This window comes from Tasmannia lanceolata, unplaced genomic scaffold, assembly GCF_043159265.1.
Source record: "Tasmannia lanceolata isolate RefF3 unplaced genomic scaffold, GAP_Taslan_0.1 ptg000018l, whole genome shotgun sequence".
Classification (NCBI taxonomy): domain Eukaryota; kingdom Viridiplantae; phylum Streptophyta; class Magnoliopsida; order Canellales; family Winteraceae; genus Tasmannia; species Tasmannia lanceolata.
In genome coordinates, this window is record NW_027518695.1 from 63,840,299 (window position 1) to 63,860,529 (window position 20,231).

Consider the following 20,231-nt stretch of genomic DNA (forward strand, 5'->3'; position numbering starts at 1 on the left):
GTGGGCCGGCTCTAGTTTATTGTGTGAGCGTTGCATGAGCATGCATCATATAAAACTCTATAGTTTTAAACTTGGAATTTCTGTCAATAAATTCCTATTCATGGATCAAGACTTACCCAAACATTATACTCATGGAAAATGCCCAATCCCATATATTTCAAGTCAAATCTATTGGATCCATCGTCATCCCGGCCATTGAAAACCATATCAGATGCCCTTATCAAAGACCATGAAATGCATCCATTGAGTTCACTCAATTGACATTTCCTTGCTGGGACTCACCAAACGCACTGTCCAGATGAGTCAGTGTGGTAGTTTTGCTTTATTTTATTGGTATTTTATTGGGAAATGATATATTCACTCCTTTTTCTTCCCGGGTCACCCCTTGCAGTGTAGAAAGGAGAAATCATAAGCATGGTTTTAAATATCGGCCGAAATACAAAATTTCGATTTTCTGTCGGGAAATTATTAAATTTCGACTGAAATTTCCACCGAAATCGAAATTGTCACCAAAATGTTGTTTTCAGCCGAAACCGAAAGCGAAACCGGGACTTCAATACTTGATTGTAAGTGACCGTAGAGGGGTGGCCTAGGGAAAAAAAGGGCCAAATATATCACTTCCCTATTTTATTTGGGCACTAATATTAGCACTGAGCTTCTCTTTTATTTTCAAATGGGCTCATGAGAGCTGTTTGGAAACTGCTATAACCTTTGACAGTCGTTTAAATAGTAAAAGACAAGCAATATCTGTCCAATTATCAACATATGGTAGTGCCAACATCAGTACCCTTTCCTACATAGAAGAAGTGCCACATTTTGATAATGGCACTACTCGATGTGTTTTCCGCTTTTTTTACGCCCCATATAAAGCCTAAGGACGATGATTTTTCACCCATCTGTAGGATTATACGCCCCACAGTTGACGTGATTTGACGTCATAAAAAAGCGTTAAAGTCTGCCTCAATTCACCTGAAGAGTGGGGCGCATAATCTTACAGAGGGGGCGAAACAATCATCTCCCAAAGCCAAAACAAAATTATTTAAAAAAAAAAGATAAGATTAAAGCACCTTCGTGTGTAGCGAGAGTCTTTGACTTTGTTAGAAGGAACCCAAAAAATGACAAAAACTCATTTTGACCTCTGAATTCCGACTGCCATTCCTATTTTTTTTGTGGAAAAAAAAAAAAATAGGAAGCCATGATTTTTTCGCCTCCCTTGCAGGAAAATACGCCCCCTTGGTAACGTGATTTCACGTCAAACAGAGTACACTCTGCCACAATTCACGTCAAAGGGAGGGTGCATTATCCTACACTGGGGGCGAAAAAATCATCTTCCAAAAAAATGGTCCTGACTCCTGAGAAAGACCGCGTAACAAAAGACAGAGACCCACGGATCTTCTTCACGCTCCTTACCCTTTCTAGGGTTAGATTTTGTGCTATAATTCTCCTTGCTAAAGATCAGGGTGAGGGTTAGGGTTAGGGTTTCTCCTTCTCTGAAAAAACGTAACATGTTCCCAATCCGCCGAAATGCCTTGATTCAAAAACCCTAATTCTCCTTCTTCGTCTTCTTCTTCTTCTCCAAAATCTATCGATTATCGAGTTCTAACCTTGAATTAGGGTTTCGCCTCCTAAATTAGGGTTATTATTCTCCTTCCTTCCCAGCTAGGGCTAGCTTTTCCACGGCCAAACATCTAGGGTTAGGGTTAGAGTTAGGGTTTCTCCTCCTAAATTAGGCTTATTGATTCCCTTGCTTGAGCTAGCTTTTCCATGGCCAAAAATCTAAGGTTAGGGTTTTTCCTTCTCTGAAAAAATCGTACCATGTTTTCCAATCCGACGAAATGCCTTGGTTTAAAAGCTCTAACTCTCCTTCTTCCTCTTCATCTTCTCCAAAATCTTTCGATTCTCCGATCTCTCCATCTAGGGTTAGGCGAAATGTAAGAGATCTGTATTTCTTCAGAAGCCGTCGCGAGTCCCAAACCCAACCCAGGTTGACCCGCCAGAGGAAGCTTCGGCACCTGAGCGACCTCGAGGTTGGAGGCCTTCTCTCAGAAAATCACCCCAGATCTTCGTCCTCTGCCAATTCAACTCCTGTGTCTCGTTCCCCGAGCAAACGCGAGTGTAGCTCGGCTAGGGTTTCTTCACCGCTGCCTTTGCCTTTGCCGGATTTAGTGTTTTCATCTTCGAATCGGGCTTGTTGCCCTCTCCCTTCGCCGAAGAGTCCGAGAGGCGAGGGAGAGGGCGATGGAATCGATTTTCGGACTGGAGATGGTATGGGGGAGAGAGTCCCTTTGAGCTCTGCGCTCACAAGGTAACGATATTTTAACTTCATTATGCAATTGCACATGAATTAGATGTTATTGAATCCAAAAACTCTCATTTGTGTTTTCCCAATTTTTTTTCGTGGTATGGGAAGGAACTGACTTTATTTTGTTGCTTTCACATGAGTGGAACTAGAGAGGTAACTATTTTTTGAATGATCCATTTAGAAATTAACTTCTCTCTACTTAATTAGTCAATTTGAGGATTGGTATCCATTTAGCTTAATGAATCACTTATTAAATTAAAAAAAGGGAAATACAAAGCAAGCTTAATAGTAAACCCGAAAAGTGAAAACCATAGTTGTTCTTTTATGACCAAAATATTTCCTAGACATATTGAGAGACAAAAAAGACAATAATATATGCAGAAAGATACCACACGTAGAAGAATTGCGGAACTAGATACTGTGATTTAGGGTTTTCGTCTTCGAATGGGGGGTGTTGCCCTCTCCCTTTGCCGAGAGAGAGAGAGAGAGAGAGAGAGAGAGAGAGAGAGAGAGAGAGAGAGAGAGAGAGAATCGATTTTCTAACTGGAGATGGTATGGGAGAGAGTCATTTTGAGCTCCGTGCTCTCAAGGTAAGGATATTTTGATATTTTAACTTCCTCTTGCAATTGGGCATGCATTAAATGTTATGGAATCCAAAAAAATTCATTTCTATTTTCCCATTTTTTTCTGGTGTGAGAAGAAATTCAGTAAATCTCAAAAAGAAAGATTCGGGGATTCACCCAAAATATTTTATCAATTCTCAAATTTTTTACATGATAATATGGTTATAACAAGTATCATTAAAAAAAAAAAGGTTACATCAAGCAATTCATTAAAAATTTTAACAGGTTAAGTAAATATGATTTTTTATTTCCATATAAAAAACTTACTATTATGATATAAAATTCTAAACATGCAGTAATTGTAAAGTTGTGGTAGTAGTGTTCAGAAAAAAAAAAACAGATAAAAAGAGATCTAGAACTGTCGTAGTGAATCCTGAAGTATTGGAATCCGATGTGTGACTGACACGGGTACTTTGCCAATTCAGAATGGTCTGTGTACTGTTTTTGAGAAGTAGACAAGTTTTAGTGGAAAATGAATTAGGCAGGGATCAATATTCATATTATGTTATATTCATCTCAGCTAATGAGAGGAAGATAGTTATTAGGGGAGAAAGAGGCAGGGCTCAATATCCATAATATGTTTTATTTATCTCGGCTAATTAAATAATAGTTACTTAAAAGAATGCTTAGATTTTATGGGACACAGAATTAGGCAGGGCTCAATATCCGTAGTATGTTTTATTCATCTCAGCTAATGGCATAATAGTTACTTATGAGAAAAAGAAGGCCTAGATTTTAGGGGAAACAGAATTAAGCAGGGCTCAATATGCGTAGTATGTTTTATTCATGGTTTTAAATTTCGGCCGAAATGCGAAGATTTCGGTGGGGATCTTTGCCGAAATTTCGAGAAAATGTCATTTTCTTAAAAAAAAAAAATTGTTACAAAATTTCGGCCGAAATTTCGGAAATTCGGTTTGAAATTTCGAATTGAAATACCAAATTTTGGCCCAAAATTTTAGATTTCGGTGGGGTCCGAAATTGGTACCGAAACCGAAATTTAAAACCTTGGTTTTATTCATCTCAGCTAATGACATAATAGTTACTTATAGGAATGCCCTTACATTAATAGAAAAGGCTAAACTCCACTAAGCTGCTACATTAATTCCGAAGTCGAGCTTCCCCTCTTCAGTATTCTAGTTTCATGTTCCTGATTCTGATCTGCGAGATGACGCTGTCTGATCTATTTTTTTGTGTGTAGTTAGGGGTTTGACTAATGCTCAATAATGTTAACTTGGCTTATGAAATTTAGACTCACATCACTCAAAAATTAGAAGCCATGTGAACTCATTTTTCTGGGGGAATAGTCAAGTCAAAATCTTCTGGAGAATTACAAATAAATTTCTTGGTATAGGTCATGCTACTCTTCAAAGCTGCATATAATTGGTACCCAGTGAATGTGCAACTGAACCCAACCATTACTGACTGAATTTTATCATCAAAATAGGATTTTATACATATTCACACGCTAATGTAATGCTTTGGATATTTTTCCGCTGCTATGGTTGCATCAATAAGGAAGTCTCACGACATGAAGTGTATTGGAACTGGGAATTCTTCTGTTATAATTCGTTGTTCATTGTGTATATTGTCTGGTTTGAGCATTGGTTCTAATGGTTCAAAAATAATTTATTTATTCATTTCCTTATTAATGATTGACATGTTATGGGGAACGAGGATGCATTGACATGTAGCGCACTTAATGTCTCAAATTCTTTGTTTCTTTTCAAGATTTCTGTGCATAAATTCCAATTGGTTTCTAGGGTTGCAGCACATGAAAAATTTGTTAATTCTATTCTTTATCGTATTCCAGTAGATTAGCCAATCAAACCATCAGTAACGGTGTGGAGCATGTTGATGTACCATTGACTGGATCTACTTTGGATCGTGGTAGAAAGCCGTCTCCGGATCCTAGTGGTGTTGAAAACATTCAAAACTTCAGGCTTAGTGTTCCTACTAATAGTGCTCCAACTAGCAGTGTCTCAAGTCCTGTACGTAGTCCTCGAAGAATGAGCACCGGAGATTTTTTCCCTTCCACCTACATGCCATCTAGAGGGCTTCAGGTTTGGTCTGATCCAGAGTTCCAATCCTCTGAAATGAGACGTTGGGGCTTCTCTACTCATACCTCACCAGAGAAATTTGCGTACAGTCCTGAACACTCTCCACTTCATAGTCCTACAGTGAGAAGTCCTCGTCCAGTATCCACTAGTCCAAGTGGAGCTGCATCCCCGTTGCATCCAAAGATTTCCCCGGAAAGCTCTGGAGCATGGCATGGCAGTAACGGTATTGTTACTGTCCACCCTCTGCCCCTCCCTCCAGGAGCTGCAGTTCCTTCACAATCATCTTTTGTTCATCAACCAGCATCAAAATCAGAAGTCTCATTTATGATGAGTCAGTGGCAAAAGGGAAAGCTTATTGGAAGCGGTACATTCGGAAATGTTTATGTGGCCACCAACAGGTATGCAAGTATTTTTGGTTAGAGCACTGCTAGCAAAATGGGAATCCGTTTTGTTAGAAAAGACGGGGATCAATTATTGGTTCCACGTTCACAAAAAAGGGCAATAAAGAGAGCTTGAATCCCCATGAAACAATTAATACAGTGAAAATGACCAAATCAACGGTCATTTCCATTGTTGGCTTTATTTTCTAGACGGGATTCATTTTTCAAAGTGTTTTCCTTTTGGTTATTTCTTTGTTCATTGTACTACACTGTACATGATACATTCTTTTTCCTGAACAGGGAAACTGGAGCCTTATGTGCCATGAAAGAAGTTAATTTAATTCCTGATGATCCTAAATCTGCAGAATGTATGAAGCAGTTAGAGCAGGTTGGTTATCTTGACTCCATATATTGTCCAATTCAACAGTATTTTGTATATTTGGGCTTTTTTAATATAGAAATAGTCATTTTTTAAACCTCATTTATGTTCAGATTCTTTTGTTCAATGGCAAGTATTATGTGTTTTGATGGGCACACATTATGATAGAGTACTCTGTTCTGAAAATGTTAACATTTTGAATGTCCTTTCTTTGATAACTTGACATTTGAGTTTTCTATTTCGGCCATTGTAGTGCAATTTTTGTATGTTTTCATCACTCTTCCCATTGCATGCAGCTGTCATGCCCACTGGGCTTGCAGTTAATCTGAAGGCTGACTAGAACACAAATTTGTCTCATGATTTTTGTCTTGTAAGATGCGCCTTTCCCTTTCACAACTCTTCTCTTGGTTATCCTCTTAAGTCCTTGCATGCCATGTGAAATATACATCAAGCTTCACAAACATATCTCCTTTCCTTCTCACAAAAGAAAGAGAAATCCTCTACCAAGCTTTGATTAGCTTAGACAACTCAAACAAACCCATATGGAAACCAGCCACCGATGGCCTCTTCTCTACTAAGAGTGCCTGGAACACTCTCAGAATGAAGCACACTAATCCAGTTTGGGCGAAAACTGTTTGGCATAAAGGGTTCATCCCTAGTCACGCCATAACCTCATGGAAAGCCATCCAAAACAGGCTTGCAACAACTGATAGAATGCTATTCATGGGGCTACCATGGATACCGGATGTAACCTCTGTCATTCTGAACCCGAAAGCATCAATCATCTCTTTTTTAAGTGTGGATTCTCTGCTTGGATTTGGAGATCCATTCTATGGCGTGTAGGTGTCAGAAGAAAGCCTTTCAATACCATTGCAAAGGAGGAAAAATTGATCTGTCAATCATCAAATGGAAAGGGTCGAGCTGCTATGGCTCTAAGGGTGGCCTTCTCTGCTTCTATTCACAGTAATTGAAGGAGAGAAACTACCTAAGATTTCAAAACTTAACCCATCACAAACAGCAGTTGCTCAAGGACATTTTGGCAACAGTTAAACAAAAAATAAATGCTGAAAACCTTACTGATAACCCAACCACCAGAAACGTATCCTCAGATATCAACTTTGGATACAAGTTTGTGCCCAGCACCAGAAATCTGAAAACATGTGTTTGGAACAATCTCAGCGAAAATGACGTGAAAACTAACACGGATGCATCTCTGGATATAAATGGAGGAGAAATTGGTGGGATCATCAGAGATAGTGAAGGGATGCTGCTCTCTATGTTCTCGGAAAATACAGACACAGGAAATTTTTGAATTGGAACTGCTTGCAATTAATCAGGGCCTCTCGCTTGCATAAAAGCATGGCTATGACAAGGTATGGATCGAATCTGATTCCAAATTTGCAGTCGACATCATTCTTAACCTTGCTAAACCTCCATGCAAGAAACTTCAGATTATTCAGCTCATTAAGCAATCTCTAATGGGTTTCAGTTCGGTCCTCATTACTCACATTTGGTGTGAGAGTAACATGGCTGCTGAATACCTCTCCAAACGAGATTGCCCTCCTAAACTTTTTCTGGGGATCCTAGAAATGGATAGGGAGGGAATCCTGTACCGCAGAATATGTTCGTAATTTCTCGTCCTCTCTGTCCAAATATTTAGAAGGGATGGAGGCTCTTCCTTGTCTTCCTCATGCTTGCCTCAGCTGGTTGGAATTTTGCTGAAGGATTACTATCCCATTTAGACTTCTGGATGCTTATCACGGATGGTTGGCGATGTTCCATCATTGCTATTCTTTGTGACTCGTGTCTTCTTCTTACTGATGCTGTTCCTTTTAAAGCCCCAAGATGGGCTCTGCTTCTATTTTTGCTTTTTGATGTATTTTTTTTTCTTGACGCCGCTTTCGCCCCCTCGCCCCCCCCTAGGGGTCTGCCTAACCCCAGCTTTCCCATCAAACAAAAAAAAACATATCTCCTCCTGTATCGGCAGGGTAGATCACCTGGTGGGATACATTTTTTTTTTCTTGAACTTATCCTGGTAGGACAAGTTTATGATCAATAATGCTCAATAGTTGTTGCAAGGCTTGATTGGGCTGTCTCGTTTCTTATTTTTCTTCAACATTTTCGTCCTTTTGATATTAATGTAATGACTTCATTCATTTCCTATTTGAATGTTCAATTTGTTGAGAATTTGTTTCTTGTTTCTCAGTCTTCTTTGACTTCTAATTAACGATATTCTTACCAAAGTTACCTTGTCATTGAAAAGTTTTTTGATCATTTATGTGACTGGCATTTGCTTTTTTTCGCGCCACTGTAGAAGGAAAACTTTGCAGAATCACTGCAACTTTTCCTCTTCTGTTGCACTCAATTTTGGGCCAGATATGATATCTTGTAGGTTATGATGGGTTCATGAGAAGTAGGAGATCACCCACAATCTCTCAGTTAAAATTTTTAGGTGGTTTGAGGCAGTGTCAGAGGCTGAAAATTAACTTTGGGAAAGCATGGTGGTAGAGGGGTTTTAACTTCCCTCCCTCCTCCTCCCTTCCTCTCTCCCTCGCTCTCTTATCGATCTTGGCCTGTAGTTTCTTTTCTATTCGTCGGTGGCATACAAGGGTGAGTAATCACGTCTATGCTTTCGTGGGAATTGGAGACTCCAGAGGGTGGGGGCTCTTCTTCTCACTGCTAAAGTTGGCTTTTGAGAGTGCATCAAGTGGGGAAGGGAGCTAGCACCCTCTAGGAGTCTTGCACATCCCCAATATTCTTGCAGGGTAATGATGGCTAAGAAATTTTGGATCTCCTTGATGAGCTTTATGTTGCTTCTCATTCAATGTAGTGATGAGGCAATGCCTAGGCTCTAGCATCCAAGGGCCCTTGGCATGTTGGGAGAAGACTCTTGGCTCTCCGGAGTTGGAGGATTTCGAGGAAGGCAAGTCAAATCATATGGTTTGCTAGAGATGAGAATCGAAGGCCTCTCCAGCAAAGTGGACTCACATGTCTGGCAACAATGTCCCTCTGCAGGCTTGATGGAGCTTGGTTATTGTTGGAGACGAAGGCAACTGCTCTAAAGCCTATGGTGGTGAAATTCAAATATCAAGGTTGGATTTACCCTATGAATCTTTCCTTTGGCGTCAACCCCATGTTCAGTGCTTTCCTCTGGTGAGGATCAAAAGGCAAAGGTCACTAACGATCATGTTGAGCTTGTTGCGATGACGACTGGTGCCCCGACAATGCCTATGTTCTCCAACGAGCCTTGGACTTGGAGTAGGACAGGACGATGAAGTCTTACATACAAATGTTAGGAACTCTCGAAGGACTGATATCATGTCTTTCTCCGAACCAGTGTCTCCGTGTACTCTCATTTCTAGTGCAACCAATATTGCTTGAACTGTTCATCGGCGACATAAGCAGTGACGGTTGTCGACAGTAAGTGAGGTAAACAATTTTCCAATCATTGGGCATTCGACCGTTGCACAACGAGGGAGCCATTTGACAATCAATCAGGGTGGTTACTTTGTTAGGTATGTCAGATTTCATGAAGGTTGTCTCTGTCTCTGATCTTTCCGGGAACGAAAGCAAAATAAAGTTGAGAATGTCCTTGACAAGGTGTAGGTTTGCAGCATGGCCAATGGATTTTTCTACTTGGGGCCAGCTACAAGTGAACTGCCCAAAATTCTCTGGCTAGGCCCAAATGCGAAGATTATTCACAGTGTGGTGCCGATGACACGACCCACTTGAGTGCCTTGCTTTATTTCTATTATGCGTCCATATTATCTGGGGCCACACCTCACTTATCACTTAGTAGCCTTAGCCTTTTCGACCGCTATTTGATCTTTCATCCTCAATTCATTCGTTGTCCATTATTAAAGCGGCTTTCTCCTTTGACTCTATCTATCCATTTTTTTATATATGGAATTATCTCCCAGAGCTGCGGAACTCACAACTCTATTACCAAAGTCCCGCATAGCAGCTAAAGCCATTTGAAGGCGAGGCCAGGTCTAGCCACTCTCTGCTCTGCCTGCCCAACGACATAGGTGCTCACACCATCCCATCAAAGGGACCATTTGCAAGGTTGTGGCATAAGTCAAATTCTTATAAATGGGCTAGGGTGGGAATAGATAAGTAAGCCAAGCGTGGCCCTACCAAAGACGTGGGTTGGGTTAACGACCCTTCTTGATCGGTGATTCCATTCGGCCAAGCCAGCTATCGAAAGAGCCCACCTTGGAATGAGAGATTCATCAAGGGATAGGAACGTTGGATAGCTGCTTTACTACTGTCTTAATTGTATGGGTGGCCAATATGCCCCTCTCTCTCTCTAAGTCTCCCTCACTTCCCCAATATAAAACCCAAGAAAGGAGAGCCCTAGTGTCGATTTTGGACTTGGAGTTTTCTCGCAGCTGCCAAGAGTAGTAGCCTGATGCAAATATTAGGCCTAAATAAGTGGCATATTTTCCAATTAGTATCTTATTAGAGGTATTTTAGTCATTTGGTTATTTAGAGTTCTTATTTTAGTAGGCTTCGTTAAGAGTTCATGTTTTAGTAGGTTACTATTTCCTAGGTTGTTTATTTGCTTATATATAGGCCTCTTTACAGCTTATTTTGTAACTTTGATGATTAATACAATTGATTGAGAGCTTCTTCCCCAGATTTCTATTCTTCCGTCTCTTCTTCTACTTCTCTTGTCCTATTCGTCTTCTATTTCTCCCTAATTTCTCTCTTCTTCAGGTTATTTTCGTCTCTTCTTCCCCTATTCTTCTAATTCTATCTCCTTTTGTCTATTTCTCTCCCCTTTCCTCAATTTTTCTTTACGGTGCTGCATCAATTTGGTATTAGAGCCAAAGATCCAAGTGTTCTTCGCGGTTGAAAACGATTTCGACAATCTTTGGTTTTCAACTTCGAAAGATCGAGCTGCGAATCGTTGGAAATTTAGCCCCAGAAATCGGTGAACCAAACCTGGAAAAAAAATAAAATCCAACCCTAACCTTTAACTCCACCACTTACCTCCACCTAGTGCACCACCTCTAAGCCCTTCCACATCTAATCTTCCTTAGTCGGATCCTTGAGCCCCTGTTTTTCCCTTGTCAGCTCTAATACCCTAACCCTAGCCCTAGACTACAAGTTTCAGAAGTTTTCTCCATCCCAAATTCCATTATTTTTCAAAATAATCCATTCTTGATCTTGTTAAACCATTAACTGAATGCATTCTTTAACTGAATGCATTCTTTATCTTTTAACCCAAACTAACCCTCTTGAAACTTGTTATTTTCACCCCCAATCCTTTCAGTTTCAGCCGCCTTCCACGCACAGAAATCAGCTTTGGTGGTTTTAATATAATGCGAGCGATCAGCCTGAAAATTTTGGCTCCCAGGCCACCCCCTTGCTGCCATTAACACCGCCACCAAATTGCTCTTAAAACAGCCCATCACCACCATCCTTCAGTTCCTACATCCTCACCAAGAAAACCACAGTCCTCGAGAAAACTAACATGTAGCAGTTTGGGTTATCATCAAGAGTTGTGTTCCAATTGTGTTGATGATTCCAGATTCAGGCTTCGTTGATCTTTGCTTGCTGTAAAAAGGAAGGACTCTAGAGGATGTTCCGCAGATTGATCATGAGGTCCATCAGCCTGACATCACTGCCCCAGCTTCAGTTCTAGACGCTGATTTTATCATTGATTCTACTGAGCTTGATGAGATACCAGCGGATGACTTTCATGTTGATTCTCCTGCGCCTACTGAGCTACTAATTGATGTTGATTATGTGGAGGATGTTCCCTGATTGGTACCACCCATAGCTGTTTTGTCGATCAAGCTGATCCAAAACGAGTATGTTGCTATCTTCCCAGCTTCTCTGATTCTCATGAAAGGCTTGTATTTTGATGACTTTGTATGGATGCTTTCTTCCATATTCCGCCGCTAGCCTTTCAGATCGCTTTCATTACTGTCTCGAGCATTAGCCATCAGGATTGCTTCAGACGGATTGCGCCTCCTGCTTCATTGCATTATTTTCATATTTGACCCAGGCGGACTAGAACTCGAGGGCGAGTTCTTTTCAACTGGGGGAGAATGATGCAAATATTAGGCCTAGATAAGTGGCATATTTGCCAATTAGTATTTTATTAGGGTATTTTAGTCATTTGGTTATTTAGAGTTCTTATTTTAGTAGGCTTCTTTAAGAGTTCATGTTTTAGTAGGATACTATTTCCTAGGTTGTTTATTTGCCTATATATATGCCTCTTTACAGCTTATTTTGTAACTTTGATGATTTATACAATTGATTGAGAGCTTCTCCTCCAGATTTCTGTTCTTCCCTCTCTTCTTCTACTTCTCTTCTCCTATTCGTCTTCTATTTCTCTTTAATTTCGTCTCTTCTTCAGGTTATTTTCGTCTCTTTTTCCCTTATTCTTCTAATTCTATCCCCTTTCGTCTATTTCTCTCCCCTTTCCTCAATTTTTCTTCACGGTGCGGCATCGCAGCCCCTCCTCCCCTCACGGTTTTTCTCGCTTCTCCTCCATCTATTTCTCCTTCTTTCGTTCCTTTCTTCTTCCATTCCATTTCCTCTCTTCCTCTTTCTTTTCTTTCTCTTCCTTCTTTTCCCTTGCCCTATTCTTGCTGGTCGGCCATCTTGCCTGTACTTCTGTGCAGCCGACAGCCTCCCCTCTAGAGTTCCCATTTTTTCTCTCCCTCACCGTCGGCCACATCTTATTGCAGCCAACAGCCTCCACCTTCAACTTCTTGCGCATCACGACCAGCACCCTGCTGTTTGCAGGTTTTGCCAGTCTATTCATCTTCCTTCTACACACACACACACACACACACACACACCCCCCCCCCCCCCCCCCCCCCCTCGGAACCCAACCCCACGGCCTACGCCTACCCAACACACAGAGACAAAATTCTGCATGCATTTACAGTAGATCCAGCTCTTATTTCCTTCACCACCAGTGCTCCTCACTGTTTCTTTGTTTCCCCTTGCTGAAACTGCAGTCATAGCATTTGTAGTACATTATATATCTGTGTCTTGGATGACTGTTCTACATTATTGTTCTCTTTACCTGAGTTTGCTCTTGTTATGTCCTTTTTACAATTATTCGTTTTAATTTGAACAACTACACTATTGTCTCTTGAGTTGACTAATTTTTCTACATAAATTTTTAATTTATAAGTTCCAGTGTTCTATTTTTAAATATGACTTTAGTTATTAATACTCCTTTATTTTTATTTTTTGGCAGGAAATTGAAGTTCTTAGCCAGTTAAAACATCCGAACATTGTGCAATATTATGGAAGTGAAATAGTGAGTCTCTTTCCGTTTTGGTTGTTGAAAAACATTTCGAAAATGGGATTCTGTTTGGAAAATAAAAACGGGACTGAACTGACCATTGATATGACCTTTTCAAATGTGTATTTATTGCTTTTATTGGGATTTGAGCTCCCTCCATTTGTCTTTTAGTGGACGTGGCTCAAATAATTGAAGCCCGTTTTTTTCCCCAAAACGGAATCCCATTTTCCTAGCAGTGCTCTTGTTTATCATATATTGTAGTGGCGAGTGCTGTATGTATTTAACTGGGGAAATTAATTTGATTCCCACTGTTTTATATCTGCAGGTTGGAGACCGCTTCTACATATGTTTAGAGTATGTTTATCCTGGTTCAATTAGTAAATATTTTCGTGACCATTGTGAAGCTGTGACAGAATCTGTGGTTCGCAATTTCACCCGTCATATTCTTTCTGGATTGGAATACTTGCACAGCACCAGGACAATTCATAGGTGCTTACAATCTCAATTCTCAAGGCTTTGTTAAATTTCTTGAAACTCATTTATCTTCTGGCTGGCTAGACATTGAATAGTCTTTGCTATTTTTGATGGAAATCTCTGGGATTTTTACTGTTTTAGCCCTGATAGTACGTCTGGTATTGACTATTGGTGCAAGCTAGAGGGCTGGCATTCCCAGATCAGACCTCTAATTCTTTTAATAAATTTAACTAAGAGTAATTCTCTCAACAGACTTCGGACAAATGAAACTCAAAAACCACAATTAGATTCCAATGGAGAGGAATTTTTAAACTGAAAACATGCAGAGTGTACCCAAGGCCTGCATGTAACACCCCAAGGCATAGGGTTGCACAGTTCGAATTACCAGGAGTCAATAAAATACATAAAAGTCCCTGAAAAAATGATGATTTTTACATGTAATGTTCAAATTACTATTCCTATCCAAAATCCTAATTGAGCAACTAGACTCCTCGCAAGACTTGACGCCTAAGTAATAGAAAGCAAATCCACCAATATTAACTTCACTATTTTAACTCACTATTATTATGATTATTAAAGTCACAAACTCTGGAAATTATGCCTAGTTTTCTCTAAATACTTGGAAATTTGGCTGTCGTATTGAATGGAAACAAAACATTCTGCCTTTGCACAAAATTCAGAAGGAAGCCATGTGCTAACCTGCGCATGTGACGTCATGTAGCTAGGCTGGTGATTGCAAGAGAAAGGCCTAATATCTGTCATGTTCTCCCTCTCTATTTTTAGTCATCACATGTCTCAGTCTCAATTTCTGACCAATTACCACATCAGCAGGCCCCTCAGCTTGAATAGATGCGCACCATTCTCCCATCCTCCGCCCGTAAGACTTCAAGACACCACCACTGCCCTCACCTCCACCATCATAATTAATTTCAGATTTTAACCTGTACAGCACCCGATCTGTCTTTTTCGATTTTTCCTCAGAATGACTAGCAACTTTACCTTGAATATCAGAACCTCTCAACTCCGCAGACTTGATTTCTGATCTTAAAACCTCATATGAGCATGCAAAGATCAGGCCCAACTTCTTGCTGACTCCCACAGTATGTCACAAAAAATTCGATGGCTTGTTCTCTGGATCCCTCCCATTGCTCATTAATTGTAGAAGACACTGGTAAGACCTTGGATGATGCGTGCAGATCCTCGGAAAGTTTTGGGGATTCATGGCCATCCCTGCTTCTCAAAACTCCGGAAACACAGGATCCAACTTCTAGATCAACAATCTGCTTTCCATAACTCCTTCCCAGCAATGGAGGCACGCACCCCAATTTGGAAGACACAAGAGAGCCAGAGAGAATGTCAACTTGAGAGTCACCTCTTGCCCAGGAAAACCAGAAATTTCCACAGGAATCCATCGATATTTGATCCGCACCAATACGAGATTCGAGAGCTTGGAATTCTGCTTTGAACCCCACCACAAACTGAGGGACAAAAAACAGTTGGTTCTGCTTCTTCAATGAAATCTCTGTTTTTAGTCTTCTTGGGCCAAGAATAGCGAAGATCTTCTAGGCCATTGGGCGTACATTATCTATGATCTAGCTTTACGAAATTATGCTTGATTTGATGTAAGGGATCTATGTTACCATTTGTACAAAACTTAAACTTGAAAGACGAAGATAAGAACTCAAGCAAATTTAAGTTTTTATCCATGCACAGTAAGTTTTTATCCCCAGGCCCCGCAATGGCGGGAACCTCGTGCACTGGGCCGCTTTTTTATCCATGCACAGTGAGATTGACATGTAGAATTGTTTCGTCATATAACTAATAGGCAGAACTCATATAACTAATAGGCAGAACTTGAGCACATTTTAGTTTTTTATCCATGCTCAGGGAGATGTTTCATGTAGTATTGTTTCATAGTATAACTAATAAGTAGAACTTGTACACATTTAAGTTTTTATCCATGCACAATGAGATGTTACATGTAGATGTAGACTATGATTTGTGGACACGGACATGAGTGTCGTGTGTGGATACGGACACGACAATCCCCTAAAATATAGAAACACGACAATCCCCTAAAATATAGAAACATGGACGTGGCTAGAAACTGGGAAATGTTGGCGTGACTCATCATGGTGGCTTCTCGTGCGGCTCACCTTGTCAACACAAATGGCAGATGTATAGTGTGATCATGACTGTTGATCTGGTGACCACCCAAATTGGTGCAATTTACTTTGTTTGTTCTTTTATTAGCCATCCATCTATTTGCAAGTTGTGCATGTTAAACATGATTCATGACGGGTGCTCTAATGGGACACCATGTAGATTTCATGACCGAAATGCTCTAGATCCCTTTACAATGATAAGGTCTCTAGAGATGTTTGACAAGCATATTAAGATATTGAGACTTAGAGATGTCTAAGTGCATCAAACTTGGTATAGCTCTAGTTGTATAGACACTACCTTTTTTTTTTTTTTGTAGCTTAGGTAAGCTGGGATTGAACCTCCGACCTCAACCTGAAGGTTGAAGAACAAAGCCTTGACCATTGAGCTAGAGGCTCAATCCCGTATTGACACTACTTGTCTGCAAACAATGGAATATCCACATCGGGTATGATGCAATCAGATTCTGAGTTGCTAGACATGTGACTAGCCTCGCTCGCAAGTGATGGGTTAGTTAAACGTAGGCGTTTTCCAGTCATGGGGTTTATCGTTTCGTGAAAGCCACAATGAACATTCTGATATAGGAGTAGGTGTGTGAAAGCCTGGTGATAAATGAGCAAACAACATTTCTTAAAGCCATAAGAGGGGGACCCATACATGAGAATAGTAGTGTGAATGCCAAATGATGAACGATCATCATGGCCGAATGGTAGATGTTGGTGCCAATGGTCCGTTCGCAAACTTGACTTTTCGAAGGAAGCCATTAGTTTAAATGAAGAGTTACTCTTGCAACTCCCCAAAGATCTTTATCTCATGGTTTCACAACGACGCATCCATTGATGAAGGGATGCTTGTTGTCTACTTTACAACAGTCAAACAAGAGGGAAAATCAATAGAAAACTCATCTATGTATGACCGGTTATGATTACCAGTCTCATGACCTTTTTTTTTTCCTCTGACATGTTAGGATATATTAACAATAAAGTGAGAAACGAGGAGGTCCTCAATAGAACAAGGAAAAGCAAAAACAAATACAGAGATAAAATACAAAGAGGTCAGGGAGGTAGGAAGTCAACCACTCCAAACCCGACCTACTCCCCCAAGACCTAGCTAGGGAATCTGCGTCACAATTTGCAGATCTCTCAGCATGTTTAAAAACAATGGAAGAACCTTCAATTAAGTTAGAAATCTCCTCAAAATAAGATGAGAATCTCCATGGAGGAACTGCGAACCCGATAACCACTTAATCACATTTTTGGAGTCACCCTCGACAATCACCCTATCATAGAGATCTTTATCTAGTCTCTTGATGCCTTGGAAAGCCGCCCTAACTTCTGCTTCGCTAGTTACACATATCCCAATAGGACCAGAGTAGGCCCACATCATCGAGCCAAGAGTCTCTACAAAGACCCCCAATACCTTCCTGCCCCGGATTGCCAAGGCTAGAACCGTCAAAATTAAGTTTAAATAAATCGACAGGAGGTGCCTCCCAATATTGAACAATTTGGGGACTTCTTTCTCTTTCATTGCACACTATCTGCCAACCCTCCCATAGGTCAAAAGTCGATACAAATCTAAACAATGTGAGGCTTCTCGCCCACGAAATGGATAGAGCAATGATTTTTAAATAGAGCCAATATGAAGATTTAGCCACTCCATCAAACACTCTTGGGTTCCTCTCTTTCCAAATGACCCACCAAGTAGCCAAAAGACAAATCCTCCATAATACCTTCCCTTTCTTTTTGGAGGGGACCAACTCCTAACTATTCATCAATTCATGAATAGTTCGAGGAAACACCCAGCAAATCCCAAACCTCCCCAAAATAAAACAGTATACCTCTCTCGCAACCCTACAATGCATGAAAAGGTGATCAATGGACTCCCTGTCTTGCAAGCAAAGGGGGCAATGGTCCGCAAGCCACATACCCCTCTTCTTGAGAAAGTCAATCATCTAGAGCTCACCGCCCGCTGGAAAAGCTCACCCCTAGGTGGACAATGAAATTTCCATGCTTCTGTTGAGATAGAGGGTACACCGCCGGGCACTAGATGATAGTAGAAATATTTTAGTGAAAAGAACCCTGAAGAATCCTAAATCCATACTCTTTTGTCGGTCCCCCTCTTCCTGAGAAAGTCAATCGTCTGGATTTGGCCTCGGCTCACTGCCCAGCTGAAAAAGCTCACCCTAGGTGGACAATGAAATTTCCATACTTTTGCTGAGATAGAGGGTACACCGCCGGCACTAGATGATAGTAGAAAGATTTTACTGAAAAGAACCCGGAAGAATCCCAAATCCATACTCTTTTGTCGGTCCTGGACCTCTTGATGTAGCACTGGCCAATCATATCTAACAGCTGAGATATAGAGCCTAACTCTCTATCAAAGAAATTCCTTCGGAATCTTGGCTTCCACACCACCCCCTTGCCCATCACGATCAAAACAATCACAAACCAAAGCTTCTTTATGAGAGGCGACCGCGAAGAAATCTGGAAAAAGATCCTTCAAAGGCTCTCGAGCACCAAGCGTCAATCCAAAATCTAATACGATCTCGAGAGTAAACTTTAAATTTGGTTCCTTTATCAAAGACATGACTCAATCTTTAATGTCACGCTAAACAGTCAGACCCTTCTTGCTGAATAGATCATCGGTATCCCATTTTCCCGCTTTAAAGCCATACTTACTTCCTACCACCTTAACCCATAAAGAGGATTGTTCCATTCCAAACCTCCATAACCATTTTCCCAAGAGTGCATGATTGAATTCCTTAACTCTTCTAATACCCAACCCTCCATTCTTAAAGGGAAGGCATACGGATTCCCATTTCGCTAATGCTCTGTTTGGTTGCATGAAGTTGGCTGGGAGATTAGGAGAAGAAGAAGTCAAAGGGAATTAGACAAGCATGGAAGATGGGGAGAAGATTAGGAGGAAGAGTGGTAGTTATGTTTGGTTGCGCGAGAAGATTAGCGGAAGATGTAGGGCGTTGTTACCAAAATAGAGGGTGGAAGAGAGAGAAAGGGAAGAGAGAGAAAAGAGAATAGGACAAGAATCTTCTCCTAATCTCCCACACAAATTCCACCATTTTGGTGAAAAATGGAGAGAAGAATAGAGGGGGAAACATTGCCACCACGTAGGCAAAAAGGCAATAATGATGTCAAGAAGTTGTGTGGTGGTCAAAGTGCAAAATGGCAACCAACATGCTTTGGGAAGATCTTCGGAAGATTATCTTTCGATGATCTCCCCAAACTAAGCAACCAAACAGGGCATAATGGGATTCCTTTTTTGTCATCAGAGCCCCCCATAGGAACCTACACTGGATCTATTCAATTCTCAACCTCACACTCACAGGACATTTGAGAAGAGATAAAAAAGAAATTGGAATGTTGGCCAACACCGCCTTGACAAGAGTTAATCTCCCCCCTTTTGAGATTAAATTCCTTTTCTAGGTCCCACAAAGGTTTATTAGGCCTACCAACTCCCAAAGGAAGACATAAATAAGAAGATGTTAAAGACTTCAATTTGCACCCCAAAATTTTCGCAAAGTCGCAAGCCTCATTCATTGAAGAATTCGGAGCAAACATCCTTGATTTTTGAAAGTTGGATCTTTGACCTATAATCAATTCATAGCATCTGAGGGTCGCCTTTAAGTTAATAATCTGACTCACATGAGGAGCACATAAAAGAAGGGTGTCATCTGCGAGTTGTAAGAGCGACACTTCTACTCGATCCCTACCAATCTTGAAACCTTCAAACAAGCCAGTCCTTCACCCTTTATCCATCAACCTACTAAGGATCTTAGCAATAATGACAAAAAGGAAAGGAGACAAAGGATCCCCCTGCCTCAAGCCCCTCGATGATTTAAAGAACCCCTTTGGAGAGCCATTGACAAGATGGAAAACCAAGCAGAAGACAAACACCTCCTAATCCACTCTCTACAACGTCTTCCAAACCGCATTCTTCCAAGCAAATAATCCAAGCATTACCACTCCACCCTGTCATAAGCTTTTTCCATATCTAACTTACATAAAACTCCCCCCTCACCAGATCTCAAGTATGAGTCAATGGCTTCGTTTGCAATTAGAGAACAATCCAGTATTTGTCTTTTATCGACAAAAAAACTTTGGCCATCTGAAATAATAAGAGGAAGCACAATTTTAAGCCGATTGGCCAAGACTTTTGCCATAACTCTATACAGACAACCCACCAGGCTGATAGGCCGATACTCCGACACCCTCGAAGCACCCACACCTTAGGAATAAGGGCTATAAACGTAGCACCAGTATCCCTATCAAGAGTCATGCCCTCATATTACTCCCTAAAAAATTGGAGGATGTCATCCTTTCATACGACCAACAAGATTGAAAGAAGGCTAAGCAAAATCCATCAGGGCCAGGAGCTTTATCCCTACCCAAAGAGAACAGCCCCTTTTCTATTTCCTCCTCCAGAAAAGGATTTTCTAGTTTACCACTATCCTCCATGCTAAGACTACAAAACTCCACTTCTTCTGGGATAGGACGAATCTTATCTTTCGAAGAATACAGTCTCATGACCTTATAATCTATATTTTGCTCATTCTAACAAGAGTT

The 20,231-nt window shown here is 40.8% G+C and overlaps 1 protein-coding gene across 1 annotated transcript in view; it reads left to right on the forward strand.

Moving 5' to 3' along the window:
- Positions 1-1,165: 1,165 nt before the first annotated feature.
- LOC143851150 (mitogen-activated protein kinase kinase kinase 5-like) overlaps positions 1,166-20,231 on the forward strand; it is a 43,892-nt gene continuing 24,826 nt past the window's right edge. The window contains exons 1-5 of the mRNA XM_077360483.1: positions 1,166-2,305; positions 4,736-5,380; positions 5,663-5,750; positions 12,967-13,029; positions 13,340-13,503. Coding sequence (XP_077216598.1) covers positions 1,836-2,305; positions 4,736-5,380; positions 5,663-5,750; positions 12,967-13,029; positions 13,340-13,503 — 1,430 coding nt within the window. The 5' untranslated portion in view covers positions 1,166-1,835. The remainder of the gene's footprint in view (positions 2,306-4,735; positions 5,381-5,662; positions 5,751-12,966; positions 13,030-13,339; positions 13,504-20,231) is intronic.